The sequence below is a fragment of the Cyprinodon tularosa genome, unplaced genomic scaffold (genome assembly GCF_016077235.1).
Source record: "Cyprinodon tularosa strain WSP-4 unplaced genomic scaffold, ASM1607723v1 ctg156, whole genome shotgun sequence".
Lineage (NCBI taxonomy): Eukaryota > Metazoa > Chordata > Actinopteri > Cyprinodontiformes > Cyprinodontidae > Cyprinodon > Cyprinodon tularosa.
The window spans coordinates 312178-332536 of record NW_024038395.1 but is presented as its reverse complement, the minus strand read 5'-3'; the positions used below and the strand labels follow the sequence as shown (position 1 = coordinate 332536).

At 37.6% G+C, this 20359-nt stretch overlaps 1 protein-coding gene across 15 annotated transcripts in view; it reads left to right on the top strand.

Moving 5' to 3' along the window:
• cacna1g (calcium channel, voltage-dependent, T type, alpha 1G subunit) overlaps positions 1–20359 on the top strand; it is a 384250-nt gene that overhangs the window by 203432 nt on the left and 160459 nt on the right. For all 15 annotated transcript variants that reach the window (XM_038280073.1, XM_038280083.1, XM_038280085.1 and 12 more), the window contains one exon: positions 15032–15191. In XM_038280073.1, coding sequence (XP_038136001.1) covers positions 15032–15191 — 160 coding nt within the window. The remainder of the gene's footprint in view (positions 1–15031; positions 15192–20359) is intronic.

The window sequence follows — 20359 nt, the reverse complement described above, 5'->3', positions numbered from 1 at the left end:
TGAAAGAAATACTCACAATGGTCACAGAAGTAATCTGAATCAGGCAAAAGTAATAATAAATTAATATTCTATGAAAATGCACTATAAAAGTCATGCAATGCTTTCAACCATGCTTCAAATGAATAACAAACTAATAAACTAATGAAACAGGGCTGGAGAAAAATGATGTTATCGCTTGAAGTGACATGTAAAATCAAGGTCTCATAAGTTTGTGGGCATATATATGGGGCTAGAGATAGTCAATGTGCTGTTTGGTGACATGGTGTGTACCACACTCAACATGGACCAGAGAAGGCAAAGAAAAGAGCTGTCTCAAGAGATTTGAAAGAGGATTATAGACAAGCTTTTAAAAGTAAAGGCTATCTCCAAACAACTCAATGTTCTGAGAATACAGATGCGTATATTATTCAGAAATTTTAGATCCATGGCATTGTCGCCAACCTCCCTGAATGTGGCCAAATGAAGGACATTGGTGACAAATCAAAGAGAGGGATTATACGACTGCTGAAAGATGCAGTCTGGAAATAACACTGTTCAAGCCTGAAACAACTGGAGTCAAATAGTTGAGTTAACTCAGTATGCAGTTAGTTGCTCTAGGGTTGTCTTAATCACGTAATTATATGATTCAGGTATGCTGAACCAAAGGCACTTCTAAAGGTTGCAGGATACCGGCCCTCAGGAACTGGATATGCCTACCTCTGGCTTTTATAGTACCTGCTAAGATGAGCAGATGTCTCATTGCCAGTTACAGCAATCACCTGATTGCTTCTAAATGTTGCGCAACAAAATTAAGTTACGGGTGCCATCATTTTTGTCCAGGCCTGTTTTCTGAGTTTATTTTTTTAAACCACTCTGTTTAAGTGTGGTTGAAAAACAATGTCTGACTTTCATTTGCTTATTTTCATTGTAGTTTTATTTATTATTACTTTTGGTCAGATTTTATTTATTTCTGTGACTACATTGGGTCCTTATATTAAACGAGGGGTACCAACAATTTCGTCAACCTGTGTATGTGGATAGATGTAGTCTTCATTTTTAATAATTTCTTTTGTTTAATTGTAACACTGCCCGTGGTGTACTTTCTAATGAAACTTTGGAGGCCAAAAATTGATTATGGCTAAACGTGATGATTATGTACTGAAGGTTCATATACTCTGTGTAATAGCCTGAATGCTCAAATGTGTATTTTTCCTCAAATTAGTGTGAATTACAGAAATGAGCAAGGAATGAATCTCTAGTGCACACTGATGTTTAAATAAAACATGTCCATTTAATACAAGTCTAGCATTCCACAACTTTAATTCATCCCCTTTGTATAGAATCACCTGGTATTTCTAAGCTCCTAATTATGCCACTACAATCCATCAGGATCACTGCACACAAACTTCACAGGGAGCCTCAAGACGCGTGTGTTTGCATACCTACAGGTACATAGCCAGTGAATGTGACATCACCAAACTCCCTCACAGCTCTCTGAGTTGGCTGCTGATTAGGTAATCCCATCCTCCTGTCAATCAAGGCATTTTTTGCGGTCCAACACCCCTCATTAGGTGCATAAGCACACGGACAATCAGAATGTATGCAGTCATGCACACTGATTCACTCATTAGGTATCCAAGGATCCTCAAACCAATCACAGACCTAATTGTGGTGTTGAAGTGTGGCTGATATACCAATAGTAGGGGAAAAATGTCAGGAGTGGGACACTGGTGAGGCCGGGGCCTAGGATTGTTTATGTCTGCTGCCTCCCTGCCTGCCTACTGTTCCTTGCACACACACACTTTATACCTCATCAGATCCTGCAGAGAACCTGGCAGAACCCATCATGATTCTAGGGTGGGGATGTTTGTTGGGGAGCTTGAGCTATTTTAGGCTCACTTAACTACTTTTTTTTGCCCTGCTCTTGTTTTTCACTTTTCCATTAACCTCGTTGGGTAGGAAACAAATCTGAAAAAGGTCAAATCTGCAGTTTGCCCTTTTAAAGTTGACCAAGTACGCAAATAGAATTTTAACTGACTAATTGGTGCTCTCAAATAGCACAGAGACAGTCTGGAAAATTGTATTCAGAGCCCCTGTGTTTCACAAATCAACAGTTGATTAAAATGTGTTCCTTTGTGTCACAGATCCAGAAAGAACAAAAAAAAATAAATAATAATGATTTAACATGGGTGTTCAGGCAGGACTGAAGGAAAGGAAAGGCTGCTTAAACCCAGAGAAGTGCTCATTAGTATTTGGTAATTGACATCAAGCTTTTTTTCCATGCTTCACAATTATTAGCTTATTCACAGCTCTGCACTTAAATAACCTGACGGCTAATCATGTTTTTTTGTGAGTCAATGACGGCCATCATTACTTCAGTTTCCCCAAAATAATTTCACTGATTTGTTTATGTCATCTGCAACACCTACCACTGCTACCCCATTATTAGAACTATTCATGCATTGTACTTCTTGTATTTTATGAGAAATTTAGACCCGCTTAAGTACTTACTGCAAATCATTATAATGACAAGTGTATCCCAAGAATTTTATACTCAAGTGTTAGTAGAAATCTTTATGAGAATTAGATGTTTAAGGAGCAAAGATTTTTTGGTCATTTTTCTCTGAATGCAGTATATTTTCATCGATTAATAATTTTTCTATTTGTTATGTGGCATTTAAGAAATTTTATAGCCCTGGGTGATTTGAGGACAGCTATCAATGTGGTTCCTAGGCTAAATGCAGGGACAATATTACAGTAGCAGCCATTTAAAATGGCCCTTCCCAGTCAAACACCAGCCAAATGGCAGCCAACTTCCAGCCACTGGAGTGACCCCCTCCTTCTCCTGGGCATCCCCTTTTTGTATACCCTGACTCCAAAATCTCACTGAATGACAGAGTCTGAGCAGGAGATAGCACTTCTCTTTAGATCTTAAAGTCTACAAATCATGACATAAAGAATATTTTAGTACAAAGATTGATGTTTTAAAAAGGAATCTTAGGGATCCAAGCAAGGACCAGCAAAGGACCAGCCAAGGGCCCATCAAGGAAAGTGGGGAAATTTTGAATGAGAACTACTGTATATCCAAAAATATACAGTTTGTTATATAATGTGTTTTAACAAGCAACCATTAAAGAACATATTCTCCTAGAAGTAAGAATATATTAAACAAAAGTTTATCCTATTTATCAGATTGGGGAATCTGAATGCATCTAGACACCCTGTCCTTGATTGAATTGTAACAGAAAAAGGGCTGCATTTGAATGCTTGTTGCAGATTTTCCATTGTTATTTCTGAAAAGGTTTTCATTGTTGTTAGCCTCTCTATATTGGTAGGAGGAAATATTAAAATAAATGTTTAATCGCAGGGCTTAATTGGTTCATACTGTAATGATAAAATTATTTTGATTAATTCATGTTTTAATTTCTAGAATTTGGTGAGAAGTTTGTTAAAAAAGTGATTGGATCAATTTTGTGAGGCATTTCTGTATTCTGCACTTTAGTTACCTCTAAACTCAGTCAGCTTTGCCTTTAGGTGTGTTTTTTGCATCTCTGTTTCTTTTTTTTCTCTTGTTTGGAAAGTTAAAGCTTTGCATAGCATAAATTGATTTTAAATTATGTCATTAGTGGATCATTGCTGTTGCTTTTGAATCACGGTTCGTTGGTTTCTCCAGTGGTGTATACAGTAAGTTTGACATAAAGAATATAACACTTAAGAACCATTGTGCTTATATGGCGACAATTTTATCCAAAAGAATTTACAGTAAGCAAGCTTATCTTGAAATAGAATTGTTTATCCTACAGTGTTAAATGTGTAGAAAGATATTGTTAAAGTGCTATTTTCCCATACCATCATGGCATGAAAAGTTGGTCTGCATTAGTGTCAGGAGGGCATTAGGTTTAAAGAGTTTAAAAACGACTGATCTAAAATATTGACATTCCTGGAAACATACAGTTATTTGTCATTCATCAAGATAAAAAGCTGTGTGTCACTTTTTTAACTTTGGCTCTATTTCTTTTTATTTGCATATTTTTAGGCCTGAAACAATTAATCAGATTAATCGTGATTAATCCATTAAAGAAATAATCGGCAGCTGATTTAGTAATAAATTAATTGTTAACTGGAGTATAGAGACTCTAAAACATGAATTTTGGTGACGGAGCAGTAATTATACCAAAATTGTGAAGATATAGAAACATTTTGCATATAAGATTTTAAAAATGTTCGTCTGTCAATATACTCCATCCAGAACTCCTCAAGTGGAAAGGATTTTGTTTCATATAGTTTAATTTCGTAAGAAGTCTTCTTTAAGAAATTTTGGCAATCTGATTAACAAACGATGAATCCAAAAACTTATGGATAGATGAATCAATTTGCAAAATAATCGTTAGTTGTGCCCCTACATATTTTGTGATTTTATAGCAACTAGTATAAATCAAAATGAATGTAATTAATTGGATCAAATAGATTGTTATAGTATTTTTAAATAAGTTTTTTTTTTATATTTCTCTAAGGTTGAATGTATCCGTTTTACAGTAAGAAAAAAGGGGCAATTTCAGGAATAAACAAGAAATTAGACCAAAAAAGGAAGATAGCATTAGCTTTATATTTCATATTCTATACTCTCTAGAACATAAATATAACTTACAAAACATGACATAAAGTATTGGTGAGATTTTAACAGACTATGTACAAATTGCCTCATAAATATAAATACATTTAAAGCTACAGTGTGTAATTTTCAGCGACATCTAACGTCTAGACTGCAGCAACATGAACATCTCCCCCCCACCGCTTCTCCCCCCCAACAGTACGGCGAGCGTTACGGGACAAAATGTCTTCCACGACGTCCGCATCACCTACCTTCTCAAGTGATGAGGTTTGTTTACATAGATAATTTTACAGATAGTATTTATTAGTATCTATTGTAGTATTTAGTATCTATTGTTCAGTACCGTCTCAGTTCATCTCTCTCAACTTGCCGTAGTTACTTTCGAGCGTAATGGGCGATCTCGCAATCGCTAGTTTGTTGGCTCTGCGCTGCCGTAGCGCAAAGATGTCTGCCTCCATGGCTCCGAGACCCGCTCCTATGTAATTATAAACAACGAATTCTAAGGCAACGCAAATATTAAGGTTAAGAGGCTGAGCTCGTAGATGATGATAAATAACATAGTTATGTATAATATATTACATTTCTGACTGTATATCCCTGTAATTATTACACATTGTAGCTTTAATGCAACAAACACCCCAGAATCAGTGTGTAATTGTGTAGCTGTAAAAAAGATTACTATATTTTATACCTATAAAATTAAACAGTATTTACAAAGGAAGAGGTAATAAAACCAAGTAATTTTTTTGAGTATCTTCAAGAGCTATAAAGGAATCAAACTGTCCCACTGTGTAAGAGTTATAATAAGTTCTGAGAGGAATATAAACATGGTTACATATGGTTAATATGACACAAATTGTATATAAAAAAATGATCCATGCTGATCTGCATATGCTGGTTTTATTAGCCCTTGCACTTTCAAAGTCGGTGCGTTGAAATAGAGAGAAATCAGAAACACGCAGGCATTGGTATCTGAGGGAGCCCACCAAAATACTTTTACCAGATTTTGTGTTGTATTTGTTTTATTTTAGCCATAAAAGGATGCAGCAGTGTTGCAGGGGTTTATAGTAGCTTAACAGAGGTAACATGTTTTCTTTCCTGCATGTCTTCCACATTATCCAATTTGCTGTTAGCCGACTTACAAATAAAGGTAATTGGTGCCAAAAAGGCTAAAAGAAGTGGATCCGATATGTGTATTAGTAAAATAAAAGAGGATTCTGTATTTTTTGAAATGGTTTGCAAACAGATAGAAATTCTAAAAAAGCTGGATTTTCTCAGCATAACGGTGTCAAGAATATATAGGTTTTTTTCATCAGGGACAGAAAACAATTAAAAATTGATCAGAAAATTGATGGGCATAAACCTGGAGAAAACCAGGAAGAAAACCTGTTGGACGCTTAGGCAGTACTTTCTATCCTTCTGCAGTGCAAAAGTTATAGACGAAAAGCTCAGATCTAAGGCCATTTGACTCATAGTCTAGACTTAAATTCAAATGCTGGTCTTTTCCAGATTTATAAATTAAAATTAAATAAGCTTGAGTTAATTTAACAAGATAACTTTCAGCAATTAAATATTAATTGGTTTAGAAGATACTGTTTAGATATTCAAGGGAAACTTTTCATGCGTTTATTCTAAAAAGAATTAAAAGTATTGTGTCATTTACTGCCTCTGCACTACTTTGGATCGATCTACAATATTAAAAACAGACAAAATACCATCCATCCATCCATTTTCCATCACGCTTTATCTAAGATGGGGTGCTGGTGCCTCTCCCTAGCTGTTAATGGGCGAGAGGCGGGGTCCAGCCTGGACAGGTCGCCAGGAAACAAATTTACCTAAGAGTCATGTTTTTGGACTGTGGGAGGAAGCCGGAGTAACTGGAGAGAACCCACGCATGCTCAGGGAGAACATGCAAACTCAATGCAGAAATACCCTGGGCTGGGAATCAAACCTTCTTGCTGCAAGGCACCAGTGCTACCCACTGACCCACTAAGCAGCACCACACAAAATACAAAATACAAAATTTTTTTATCTACTGTCTTCATCAGATGGAATGTGGGTCATGGAGTTTGTCTCAGTTAAACAGGAGGCACTTCAGTCCAACTGGTATATCTTGCACTTCGTTTAAATATCTCTGAGGCACTTAATGGCACCAGAGTGGCTACTGTTGCTCAGTCAGTCACTTATTTTACAATACAGTTCCCATGCAACAGTCTGATTAAGTGTAAAGTATGTAAACCACATTTCTTTCTCAGCAGTAGTGTGAAGAGAAACAGATCAACAATGGCCTATATTCACCAATTCATGATTACTATCGCTAATCTATTTTGTCCTAACCCGGATCAGGAGATGAGCAAACTGTTCATGTTTTTTTCAGTGATATGTCCTTTATCGAAAGCTCAGCACATCTTAATTTGCTCTTTCAAGGTCTACATGAAAATAGAAAGGCTCATCTTAAAACATAATGACACTTCCTCATACTGGCTTAAGCAAACAAATCGTTCCTAGGCTGGTGTCCATGTCCTGGACTCTGGCGAAGATTGATGCACTCACTTGGCAGTCCTGCCAGTGAAAGTGACAGGTACATTACACACTATTCTTTTGACCAGCTGCCAACAAACACAAAAAACAAGACTCTCACACTGTGTCAGCAGCACATCTCTCACGGATAGTCTGCCACAGGATTGTCCATTACCCTTACTTCCAATATGGGTCTACAGGGACCTTGTACCAGAGCTGTCAGCGGCTATATTACTGCTAACATCACACTTTGTAACATGCTTTTGTGTTGGCCTTTATATTCAAACGCAGCGGCTTTTGTTGTGGCAGGTGAAGGTCTAGATCCATGAAAGTAATTAAACTGCCACTTTGGTCATGATATGCTTTGATTTTGTTATACTTCAAGATACAAAAACTATATACATATATATATGTATATATGCTAAGTATGCTAAGTATGCAAAATGCAGCGCTATAAGAAAATATTTTTTTCTGTCCTTTTTTCTTTATTTCAGTACTGGACTCATTGGTGTGCTTGTTTTCAAATTCCATCTATATATAACTGAAATGTATTTGAATTGAAAGTCATCAGAATATTCTTATACTAGAAGAGCAAATCCAAAGTTCTTCAATGAACAGAGTAGGGCTGAAACAATTAATCTGATTAATAATGATTAGTCAATTATTGAAATAATCTTCAACTAATTTAGGGATCGATTAATCCTTAACTGGAGCACAGAGACTGTAACATATGCCTTTAGCTGACAGAGCAACCCTTTTTGCATTTAAGATAAAAAAAAAAAAAAAAAAAAAAAAAACGTTTTTGTCTATCAACATCATCTATTCAGAATTCCTCAAGTGGGAAAGTTTTAGTTTCACCTGTTTTAATTTCATAAAAAAATCTTTTTCAGGGGAGCTTTGGCTATTTGATTATTAATCTAAAAAATAATCAACAAAATAATCGATTTGCAAAATAATCATTAGTTGCAGTGCTAGAACAGAGTTTAGAGCTGCAGACCTCTAAATCATTTGTTTTCCCTTATCTGTGTGACACAGAGATCCAGGAAACATCTGGTACAGCTAGGTCCTAGGTCCTACAGGCCTTCTCAAAGTGTCGATAAAAGGAGTAATCAACTCCTTTCTATAGTCTTCTGCTTATTAAAGAGCAGTTGTACTTGTAGACGTTCCCGAGGTGCTGTGAGGTTAGAAGACCTCTCTTTTTTCAATCAGTTTTTAGTCTCCTTCAAGTCAAAGGCAGTTTCTGGCACTGCCCCAGGATGACATAAAAGTGGCTTTTATCTGAAAATGAGCTCGACCATCCTACATAATAGTCTCCTTTTCAGCTTCTTTTGAACCATCACAAGTACTGGGAGAACAGGTAAGAATCCATGCCCTGGGATCCAGGATTTTCATGTTGACTATAATCATAAGATTATAGTCAACATGAAAACTCTGGATCTTCTTCTTTTTCTTCTTCTTCTTTCTGCAAAGCACCATTACTAAAACATGCTGCCTAAACGGAAAAATGTAAGCTAAAGTAAAAAATAAAATACAATAAAACCCATCGGCATTTATGCAGTGATAGACGGTTGCTTTGTTGAAGATTTGTTTCCAAAAAACTAAAAAAAGGTAATAATCCATGGCAACAGTTGATTAACTTCATGAAAAATTAAAAAGCAGTCAGCCAACTCCTCATCACCCATTATTCCTGTCTTCTTTTTAATATATAGGGTTATTACCCTCCCTTCTTGTTATCTTGGTGTGGAACTACTGGCGCAGAAGATGTCACCATCTACTCTGCAAAAATGTGAAGAGGACGCAGGTGTGGGCTGGCTTGCTATTCAGAAAGCCCATTAATGCACAGGAAAAAATTAAAACACAGGCTGTGCCAGACCTGACCTGGACAGGCAAATATAGGAAGTAGACCTAATCCACTAACAGATGGCTTCCAGATCACACACAGCAGTCAACCTGCTGTCCATGTTGGATTGGAGTGGCTGCCCACGAAGGGGTTGGAGAGGCCGCACAGTCAGAGTAGGAGATGATTGTTATTGAATATGAAATGTCGATCACTTGGAATGAGCTCACCATACAGGTCGTGATAGGTGCAGATGATTGATTCTCTCATCTACTAGACAAACAATGGCATTTGTTGTGTGTCTGTGTTGCAGAATGAAAAAATCATTTTATGGAGAGCCCTAGTCCAAATGATAAGTGGCTTGATGCCTTTATTTATAGCAACCGGTCTTAAAAGTCATTTTGGCAACACAAAGACATGTACAGTATGCTGAATGACAATCATCAATCCATTTACATCCTGCAAACATGTAATATTTAAAATCATATCAATGTGATTTTATAGACCTAACTATGCAGTTCTGATAGATTTGATCATTGGGATCAAGTGCAAGATATACCATTTACTCGTACTCTTCATCTTCTGCTTCATCCTGGATTGGGTCACAGGGGCAGCAGTCTCAGCATTCTCAGCAGAGACTTCAATTAGATGGAGCCAAAACAATTCAGCCTTCTCAAATATCAGTAACAGGCTGCTCAGTCGGTTCTTTATTTTTATTTGACATCAATTTACCTTCATCCATAGGGTATAATTTGGTCTTTAAAGCATGAAAGTATATTATATTCTCTACAGTGGTTTTAAAATGATTTAATACCTTTTAATAATTTTTTTAATCAACATTACTTTACTGTATTACTTCCAGATCCACTGTCAAATTATCAAATAAATCAAATAAATTGGTAGACGTTATAAACAGCAAGATGCTCATTGTTGTTCTTATTGAATGATTTTTCTTTTTCTAGGCAAAATGTCATAGTTATCCTTCTTCATTACATGGATACATTTTTTAAGTCTGTCAGCATAGTATAATATTCATATCATGCAGGTTTCTCTCCCATGAAGCCATTCAGTGTGTAGATGTTAATCCCAGCTTCTGTCATAAACTCTGACAGGGCTTAGCAGCATATCCCCGGATCAGCTAGCTGCACTAGGAGTCTGCTTACGAGGTGGGAACAGACGGAATGACTTATCATTGTAAACCCTGAGTTAGGTCTGGCACAGGGTACTGGCCTCCACATGTCTCTAAAAATGGGAATCAGTTCACAGGGTTTTGTTTGTTTGTGTTTTATAGATAAAATAAACCGAATTTTCATTTGTCAGCACTGATTTTATCTTATCTGAAGAACTCTCAACTGAAAATGCATATGTGATCAATTGTTTTAGATTTGAAGAAAGGGGGACAAGAGAGTAGTTCTCGTTAAAGCAAAAAAACAACCAAAAAAACAAAAAGGAAATGCTAATATTTAAAGCAAAGGCTACTTTTTTAAGTTTAGCATTTATTATTAGTATTTATTGGGGTAGGCTCTTTAATAGTAAAATATTAACTAGTCACAGAAGGACAAAATAAAACACTTGCTACACTCTGCTGGGCCTTCCTGTTATCTGTTTGATTTTGTGCTTTCTTTTGTTCTCTCAACCTGAAAGGCAATATACATGCTGTAAATCTTTCTAATTTACTAAATTCTAACAAAATTCCATAGATGTTTTTTTTTCTTTTTGAACCTGATAAACCCTTTTTACAAGAACAAATTACAGCTTTTTTAGATATGGGTGGGCTGTGCAAAAGATTTCTATCAATATTAGACTCTGTAGTAGGATCAAACCTTTGTCTAATTAAAAGACATCAACTAGCGACTTCTACTGTCATTTTTGGGGGACTGGTGGTTAGAGCAGAGAGGTTAGGTCCTGAGGTTGTGAGTTCAAAACCCAATCCAGCAGACTTCCACTCTGGGTACCTGAGCAAAGGGAAAGCACGGGGCCACGGCTACCATCACTGGGTCTGATTTGGTCGCTCCGTCCCATGCTGGCTCCCTCTCCCCATCTGCCGGAGTTTTTGGACCAGCCCCGGAACTGGCGAGTCGGTTCTGTTTCTTTGAAGTAGAACAAAATCCCGGACGGTTTTGTAATTCCCCCTGGACATTTTTTTATTTATGAAAAGTAGGACATGTCCTGGAATAAGCCGACATCTAGTCACTCTCTACCATATCAACAATTTCATGTTTCAGTGAGTGCTTGTTGCCATGATGCAGCTTTGCTCAGCAGCTTTGCATGTTGTGAACCAACCAATCAGCGCACAGCTCATCTAAATATTCACCAGCAACAAATACCCTATATAATCGTTCTATGACCCCTTTAAATGCAGACAGTTAAATTCATTAAGCTGTATTTGTGACAGTGTAATGGCAATAAAACAATGAAAAGAAAGTCAAATAAAATTTCAACTTATCACCATGACTTGCTACTATTTATGCAAACCAGCTTGTTCTCCTTATTGTGCAGCATTTCTTAAAGGTATTGTGGAGGATTTTCGGGAATTTTTAAAAGACCCGCCCTCTCCTTTAAAAAAAAATGCACATGCACCACATTCCAGAGAGGGAACGCCTATTGGAAAATAGTTTGCAAAACTTTACCTGCCGAGTAGAAACTTTGCAACCGATGCATCAGTGGGAAGCTTGACCAGTGCTTCAAGTGTACTCCATTGTGAGAAAGAACCTCTCAAAAACACTCTGGTCTTGTTTCTCTTATGACCCCCTGCCATTTTCAAAGAACCGTGGTTCAGAAAGGTGAGCTTCACGAACTGGCTGAAACCGTAGCTCACCACACATATACACCTGAACGTGAGCATTCGCACAATAGCATAGCTCCTAGTCAAAAGCCAGCCGAATGGCAGCCAATTTCCAGCCACTGGTGTGAACCCCTCCTTCTCCTGGGCATGCATATTTTTTTTACACTGACTCCACCCTTTCACTGAATTGCAGAGTCTGACCAAGAGATTAAACTTCTCTTTAGATGTTAATATCCACAAATCATGACAAAATATTTTAGTACAAAGATTGATGTTTAAAAGGGGACCAGTCAAGGGCCTATAAAGGAAAGTGTTAAATTTTTAAATGGCTACTACTGTAGGAGGGTCTTACGTAAACATATCACCAGAATGATTGACAATAAGGAGAACAAGTTATTTTGATGATCCAGCCGAAAAAAGAAAATCCTCCACTATATCTTTAAGATCTTCATATCAGGCTAAAAGGATAAAAAAAAATACTTTTACCACTTTTTCTTATTCTTAAGGTTGTGTAATTGCGTACTCCCTTCAGCCAGTGAAGGAAAGTGCTAAATAATGTTAAACTGTCTGACACAAGTTGGATGAACCCAGATTCAGTGTTTTCAAACCCCTCGAATGTCATTCAAGAGTTATGGTGGGGATTTTGTTTTTCACCCTTGTCCATCTTCCACCCTGCTAAGATTTGGGCATCTTGGATCTTTTCCTTTGAGAGAACATAAGAGACATGAAAGGCGCAATACAACATGTGATGTCTCATTGCAAATACTTCACACTGTTGTTTATTCTCCTGTCCTTCAGCTGTGCCTTTATTTGCTTCTGTCCTACCTTTATCTACTTCCTGTCTCTGCCGTCAGTGTATCATTTGTTCTCTAGATCTGCAAATTCCCCATTGTTTATCTTGAAGTCTTCTAATTAAGTTTGGTCGCACAGTTGAAATAAAAAGTGTCAGAAAACACTAACAAAATCTCATGTAGTTTGGTCTGTGAGTCCCAGGAAGCTGTCATGCAAAAGTGATGCAATGTGGAGTCATGATAAAAAAAAATTGTTGCTTATTAAACTCTCTCATCAGATGGACATTAAAACAAACAAACTTTTTGTTTCTATGCAGATAGGCTCAGCTTTTTGATAGGGTTCTCCTAATGAAATGAGGTAAAGCTTAGAAAACTTGGATTCTTCTTCTTGGTTTCCCTCTTCCTTTGTTGCGTTGACTCATTGTTCCTCTCACGGTTGCTGTCAGCACAGGAGACACGATCTGTTGGGAATGACCTGGCCTCTCCAATTACCCAGAAAACCCCAGATCAGAAAAATGATCCTCATTATTGATGTCTGACTCACAAGGGCCACTGTAGCAGGAGACAGGAGAGAAGGGCAGAAAGTGACAGAAGAAGGAAAAGGGTGAGGAGAGAATAAGCAGTAACATGAAAAGAGAAAATTGGATAGGTTTAGGCAAGATGGATAGACAGAGAGCAGTATCTGTGCAGCACAGGGATACTGAGAGAGGTACAGTAGCAGAGGGATAGTGTAGGCGAGTGGGAGGTGTGAATGCGTGTTGTGAAAAACTTGAAGGAACAGTGTCCAGAACAGATGGATGTACAGCGATGAAAAAGCAGACCCATATACTTGCAGCTTTAATTCTGATTCTAGAATTCCTTCATTGCTAAAAAAAAATACATGTGATTCACTTGACCAAAGAATGGTGTAGTCCATAGAAATACACATTTTAATAAAAATTAAGACAGTAAACAATTACAGACTTATTATTTTGGAACATCACTCGGTTTAACATCCATAATAAGTAGTTTTACCTCACAGAAAGAAGGTTTGTGATTTAAATCCTTTACCTTTCAACGCTATTGCTTGTTGTTGCAATTTTATTGTCCAGGAATATATGTTGACTTTATTAAATCATTGCCTTCCCTCTCTTCACTTTATTGAATATTATCAAACTTGCTTCTGCAGGTTTTTTGGGACAGCTAACCACATAAGTGTCTCATCTCAAACAAAACTTTTGATACAAGATATTTGCATATACTGTTTAAAATTAAATAAAAATGGAAATATATTCTCCCACAGCTAAGTGGTAGTTTTGATTACCACTGATATTTATATTTACTAAGATGGAAAAAAGATTGAATTATGTTGTTTTATAACTTTATTTAAACTCTATAGGATTGAATACTTAGGAAATCCCAGATGATGATGTAATGGATTCTTATTTGGTTTATTAAAAAAAATGTGGGTTACACACATTCCAGCAGACCCATTTTAAAACATTACCTTGAATGGATTGCTTGAGACCATATAAAATTAAATCAGGCAAGATGTTACAAAGACAAATGTGGAGGAAAAAAAAAAGACTTGTTCAAACGTGTGTGCACTACCCCAGGTTTCACTTAAACAGGTTGCTAATTGCTTTAGATATCCTGACTTGTGGAATATTTTCCTGCTCAATGATTAGCTGAGTTTAGAGTACTTTGAGATTTCTCCTATAATTCTTTCATCAGAATCATAAACTGCTACAGTCTTTTTATTGAAGGCTGGAGATTGCTCAAAGTGTTGTGCTTTACTTTCAGGAGTCTGGGGCAAAACAAACTAAATGTTATAAGATAAACAAGGCAAAGTATGTGTAAAAGTAAATTATGAAAAATGTCCAATCAGGTTTATCTTATCTACACCTAGGTGCAATATTAGGCAGACATACTGCAATGACACTACATTCTTCAGATCTGCATTGTAAATATGGAGTTGATTCAAGACATGAGAATTACTATTAATTGGTATATCTACATCTCTATATAGGTCTATTTGGATCATGACCCTGAATTTAAGCTATTTAATTGAGCTTCCTCCATTGGGGGGTTGTTTATAGTTCCCTTCTACTTCTGAATTGGAGTTCCCCTAGGGAAGCAGATGCTTTATGATTTATTCATAATGTCAGCCTTAAAATGTTAGTCTTTGTCAGCAGAATAGGAGCAGTGTGTTTACCATTATGTGTGTACTGCATATAGATTTCTTTCTGACCAAATATATTGTGATCAAACTTTTTGAAAGACCATGGGGTCACCGTTTTCCACCAGCCTTGTGTTTAAATGAATCCCTGCTCCAATAAGTCTGTATCACAGAAAATAATAGCAATTTCCATTCTTTGCCTTACCTATAATAAAGTGCTTACTGGTTGACTCGCCAGATATCATTAATTTATCTAAAAAGGGGCTTGTCACATAGTAAATGTTATATAATGTCACTGTGCACCATGCTCAAAGGAGGTATTTGACATTGTCCTTGTCTCTTCACACAGGCATGCGCATCCTGGTGACCCTACTGCTGGACACACTGCCCATGCTGGGTAATGTGCTTTTACTTTGCTTCTTTGTCTTCTTCATCTTTGGTATCGTTGGTGTCCAGCTGTGGAAAGGCCTACTCAGAAACCGCTGTTTCATTGAAGAAAACTTCTCCTTGTGAGTTTTACTTTGTATATTTGTTTTGTAAAGAGTAGTGTATCATATACTGCAGTGGGAACTTTTGGCAGTGGGACCTATATGAACTCAGGATTCTGCCAAAAGTCTGTGCACCGAATAAATACTCCTACGAGCAGGTTTACTTTATACATGCACTAATAAAGTAGTCCTCATGTGCATGTTTAGTATGTTGCATGTGCAAAAGGTCTACCATGGAGCTCAAATGTATCACACACGTGTCTATTCCTTCTTTGGGCACGTGTGGTTTGATATCCGTTTTGTAGATGTCCTATAACCCTTTTTAATGGACACCCTATGTCAGAATCCACTATTTATCCAGACCATGTTATATCTAATGATGCCTTTGCTTACCAACTTCCAACCCCTTTTGTACGTTCACACCTAAAGTGGCAGAGGCAGCAAAAGCAGCTAGTTTACATGCAAAGTCAATGGTTGATGGACATCAAGGTGCAGCAAAAGGTCCCGCAGCGCGTCTGAGCAGCTGAAGCAGCATGTCGTGAGCTTCTGAGCATCTGATCAGAAGCAGCAGAAGCTGGGGTTGGAAAAATTTAACTTTTGCTGCTCAATGTGCCACATCAAGCAATCAGAGAAGCTGATCTGGGGGCTGGGAGGGAGACAGACACATCGCTGATGATGCAGAGTGCTATGATCACTCCTCTGAAACTGTTTATTAAGACCTAAATTAACTTAAAATGCCAAAATCTGCCAGTAAAACATGTTAGCTTTTATTATCCTGGTGCCTGCAATTTGGATTACGTACACGAAAAACACCTTCCAGCCATAGGTATATGGGGTCTGGGTTGCTCCGACAGCTAAATAATATTTGAAGGCAGGATGGTAATCTTGATGAACTGACTACAAAGATGAAATTTTCAGGTGGACATTCTCACTTAAAAACATTTCAATCTGAAAAACTCACACGAAAAGACCATTAGGTAGATGAAGTTGGTCAGTCTGTAAACGGCTGGTTAGTGTGACAGTATGCTGAGCTTTATCGGGAGATCCAGTGAATTGCATGAGCTGATACTAGAGCTTTACTAAGGGACCTGGAAGATGGAAGTCCAGTTGGAAAACACATGTTGAGAGAACCTGTCCATGATGAGCAAGCAGGAAGCTAGTGGAGAGGAAAAACTCCCTGTTGGGAAGAAACCTCTGGCAGAACCAGGCTCAACATGGCAGTCTTCTGCCAGACCGGTTAAGATGAGAAAGGGAATGCAGAAAGAGTCCGGGAGGAATGAGACTCTGATGAAGTTTTAGCTACGATGGTGGAGGAGGGGCTGGAGGTTGGTTGAAACGGTATCATCTGAATAAAGTCACACAGCGCATCCGCCACCTGCGCACAGGAGCAGACAAGTGCGTATCGGAGGCCTTTTAAGATGAACTTTGGATGCTGATTGGCTTTCGTGGAGGTATGGTTCAAAGCTGATTGGCTGTGTTGCAGGTGGATGTAGGAAAGTAATGAGTTTCTTCAGTTGAACTCTCGTCTAGGCTCCATTAAAACTACTTTTTACCCCCTGATCACAGCAAATATAGCTGCCATTGTTACAGGCAAAGTATGCATAGAATAGCTCCGCCCAACATGCATCAGACCCACATTTTTAGTGTGCAGCTAGAGCAGCAAAGATGCTTAGCTGTGCATCAGAACTAAACTTGTACAAGCATAAAAAATTTAGCAGTACGTTCATTTTTGCTGCCTCTGCTGCTTTAGGTGTGAACGTAGCATGACAGAGATGCTGTCATGCTACATCAGAAATGCCTGATGGCTGAGGTTGCAACGCTAGTAGGTAGTAGAGTACAGCCTCAAGTGGTCGGATTTCCCGAAAAGTAGCCAATCACAGGCGGGTTGCTTTGTCAGATGTGACACTTTCAAGGTCACAAAAGATGACACAAGTGCACAGAAACAGGTCTACACATGAGTAGGTAGGAGGCTGCATGCGGGAGGAACAATAACTCCTGTGGGACATTCTTGGGCCCCATGGTACTCTATTTGCGCATCCAACATGTTAAACATGTGCATGAGGAAGAGGCAATGAGCATCTGTATGAAGTAAAGCTGCTTGTAGGAATATTTATTGCGTGTGTGGACTTTTGGCTGATCCTGACACCATAAAAAGATTTATAATATTTTCCATTCAATTGGAAAAGTGGATAAAAAGACTTCCACTGACTAATAATCTTTGCTGCAGCTATGCATTGCTAGTGCTTTACATGAGTGTGTTCTCCTTCTTCATTTTCAGACAATATTTTTTGTCACAGTAACTTAACATGTTGAATCTCAGTGGTGAAAGATAAAGTTGTATAACATTCCAAACAAATGCCTATTTTCATCCAGGAATAACAAATGTAAAGCTAGTTTTCAGTTAAACAGTGAAGCATTGATTGCAAATCTTATCGGAATTATTTATTGGAGCCACTATGCATTTAACACCTTAACCATCAACAATAAGAAGAGGAAACTTTATGCATATAGCAGCAAAATCACTGAGTGCTTCAAGAAACACTCCAAGCTCCATGGAGTGACACAGCAAAATTGAAAATAAAATGTAATAAAACATAAAACAAACCAATCAACGCCCAGCTAACCAAAGGCTTGAGTAAATAGAAAAGTTTGAAACTTAGGCCAAAAATCCAAACCCAGGAGGTTCAGGCATGCAAGAACCACATCAACTCAGTGAGAATAAACATCAAGTTAACAAAAGAAGCCACTAAATATAAAATGGTACTCTTTTTTGACCATACTTTGCATATTTATGACAATGGAACTTAATACTGAGGTTTACCGGAAATCAACACATGCAGACCAACATCTCTATTAGTCACACTCATATACAAGCCCATTGGAAAATCACCCATTGGAATACAAGCTTTTGTTATGAGAACTCTGAGTTACTGGGCTGACAGCATCCCCTCAGCCGCAAAGGAGAAATCCATCCAAGCTAAATAAATTTGAAGGAAGAACACACTCCGTCTAACACAGAAGAGAAAAGCAGAGGAATGCAAAACCATTGTAATTTAGGAGAATTTCAAATCAAACACTAAGGCAAAAAAAGTGGTTCATCTTAAAAACAGAACATCCAAAACAAAGCTGAACGGTTTTGTTTATGCAGTTCACTTGAGCTCGGACTGTTTGGACTCCAACATTAGAGAAACTGGGCAACTAACAATGAAAAGAGTGAGCAGCTCTGAGCGAAATTCACCTGCACACTTGCACCTAAAAGACACACCTTTGACATCCAAAATGTTTGAGAGAGAGAGGACAGGTGGTTTGAGAGGTGTGAAGGAAGCATCTTTGTTAAAAAGGAAATTAAATCAATGAAATGGGTGGGAAGTTGATTAGGCTTTCAGCTTCCAAGAATAGACAATTATATCTTGGAACCTAATCCAAAGAAAGTACACTAGCAGTCCCCTCATGATTCAAATGGATAAACACATAGTGGATACAACACATCAAACCACAAATGTCCAGGAGGACAGCAGTTACGTCAGTTGTATCTAACCTGGAATGTGCATAAATAAAAAGGCCTCCTCAGCGCTTCATCAGCATCCCAAATACTTGTTGCTGAATTGCAAGCTGATAGAACTGGCAAAGACCCCTTGAAATGTTTTCAGAAAAACTGTGAGGAAGTCAGGACTGTGGCAGGCCATTTTTACATTTATAACCTAGTGTCATGATCGGCAGGATTTCTAGCCCAAATCCAGAGCACACACACAGAGGCAGAGGAAAAAGTCCAAAGGTTTATTGATTACAGACAGGGTTGTTCCTGGAAGACAAAGAGGACAAACAGGTTAGATTCAGGTTCAGGTTCCAGGGGAAGTCAGAGAGTCAGACATGCAGGCTGGCTCAGGCTTGCAGACCAAAACTGGATCAACAAATCGGCTCAGAGTGAAGTTCTCTTCCAGCTTATGTAGGAACCTTAATGAGCTGATGGGGAACAGCTGCTACAGATGAGCACAAGCTCTCAGGAGAGGATCTACGGCGCCCTCTGGTGGGCAAGCCTCTAGATCCTGACAGACAGCAGAACCCCTCAGAAAGGGATCCACGTCGCCCTCTGGAGGGCAAACCTCTGGATCCCAACAGCTAGGATGATTATGTATTTAAATATCTCAAATGCATTTTTCCTAGCCAACATCAACATTTCAGTCATCTAAAATTACCTATCTGAAATGAGCATTTCAGATATCCTAAATGTCATTTTTGCTAGTACAAATGACGCCACGTTTCTCATCCATGTGTATCGGGCTTTTATTTCCAGATAATTGAAATAACATTCTTCCTATCAAAGTAAACCATCTGCATATCTAAAACAGTCCTGTTGACGATGAACTCTAATTTTAGATCTTTATAATTCAGTTCATACCAATCATGATGACTATTTCAGATATCAAAAAAGGATAAAACATTCTAGATATCCAAATATCCAATTCTGGCATACAAAAAAATATTGGTACTACTATAAATCTAGTTTAAGTTATCAACTACTAATTATATGACCAGCTAAATTGGAATTCTAGAGACGGTTAGGGTTACAGTAGAAAGCACTAAGCCATTATTCCTAGTCAGAATTGTAATTATAAGAAATTACCTCTTCAGAATATTTTTGAACAGCAACAAATTTTACAGTTGTACAAAAGCTAATTTTTGTCTACAGCTATCAACACCTGCAACAACTTGATGTGAAAAAAGCAAAACAAAATCCTTATGAGTTACTGCAACATTTATTTTTTCCCTCTGGGATTAAAAACATATTTTTTTTATTTGAATTGAAATGACCTCAACTGGTTTGAGTTATGTGGTATTACATTTTTACTAGTCAGAACACCATTTCAGATGTCTACAAATATTTACAAATTTTAAGTGGCTGTTTAACATACATAACATTTTGCTTGAATGGATATGTATTTCAGATATCTTTTATAGAATCCCCCCTATCTAAAATGAGCATTGCAGATCTCCAAAACTTATTTTACTCCTGTCTAAAGTATACATTCTTGATGTCTAAAAATGATTTCCGATCTCCATGATCCCATTATTACTGGTCATAATTTTTATTTCAGATATAGATAATCAATCTGAGACTCAATTTATAAAAAACCTCAGTTTTATTGTTTTTTTTGTAAGATTTTGGTTTCATTTCACCTTATAAATAC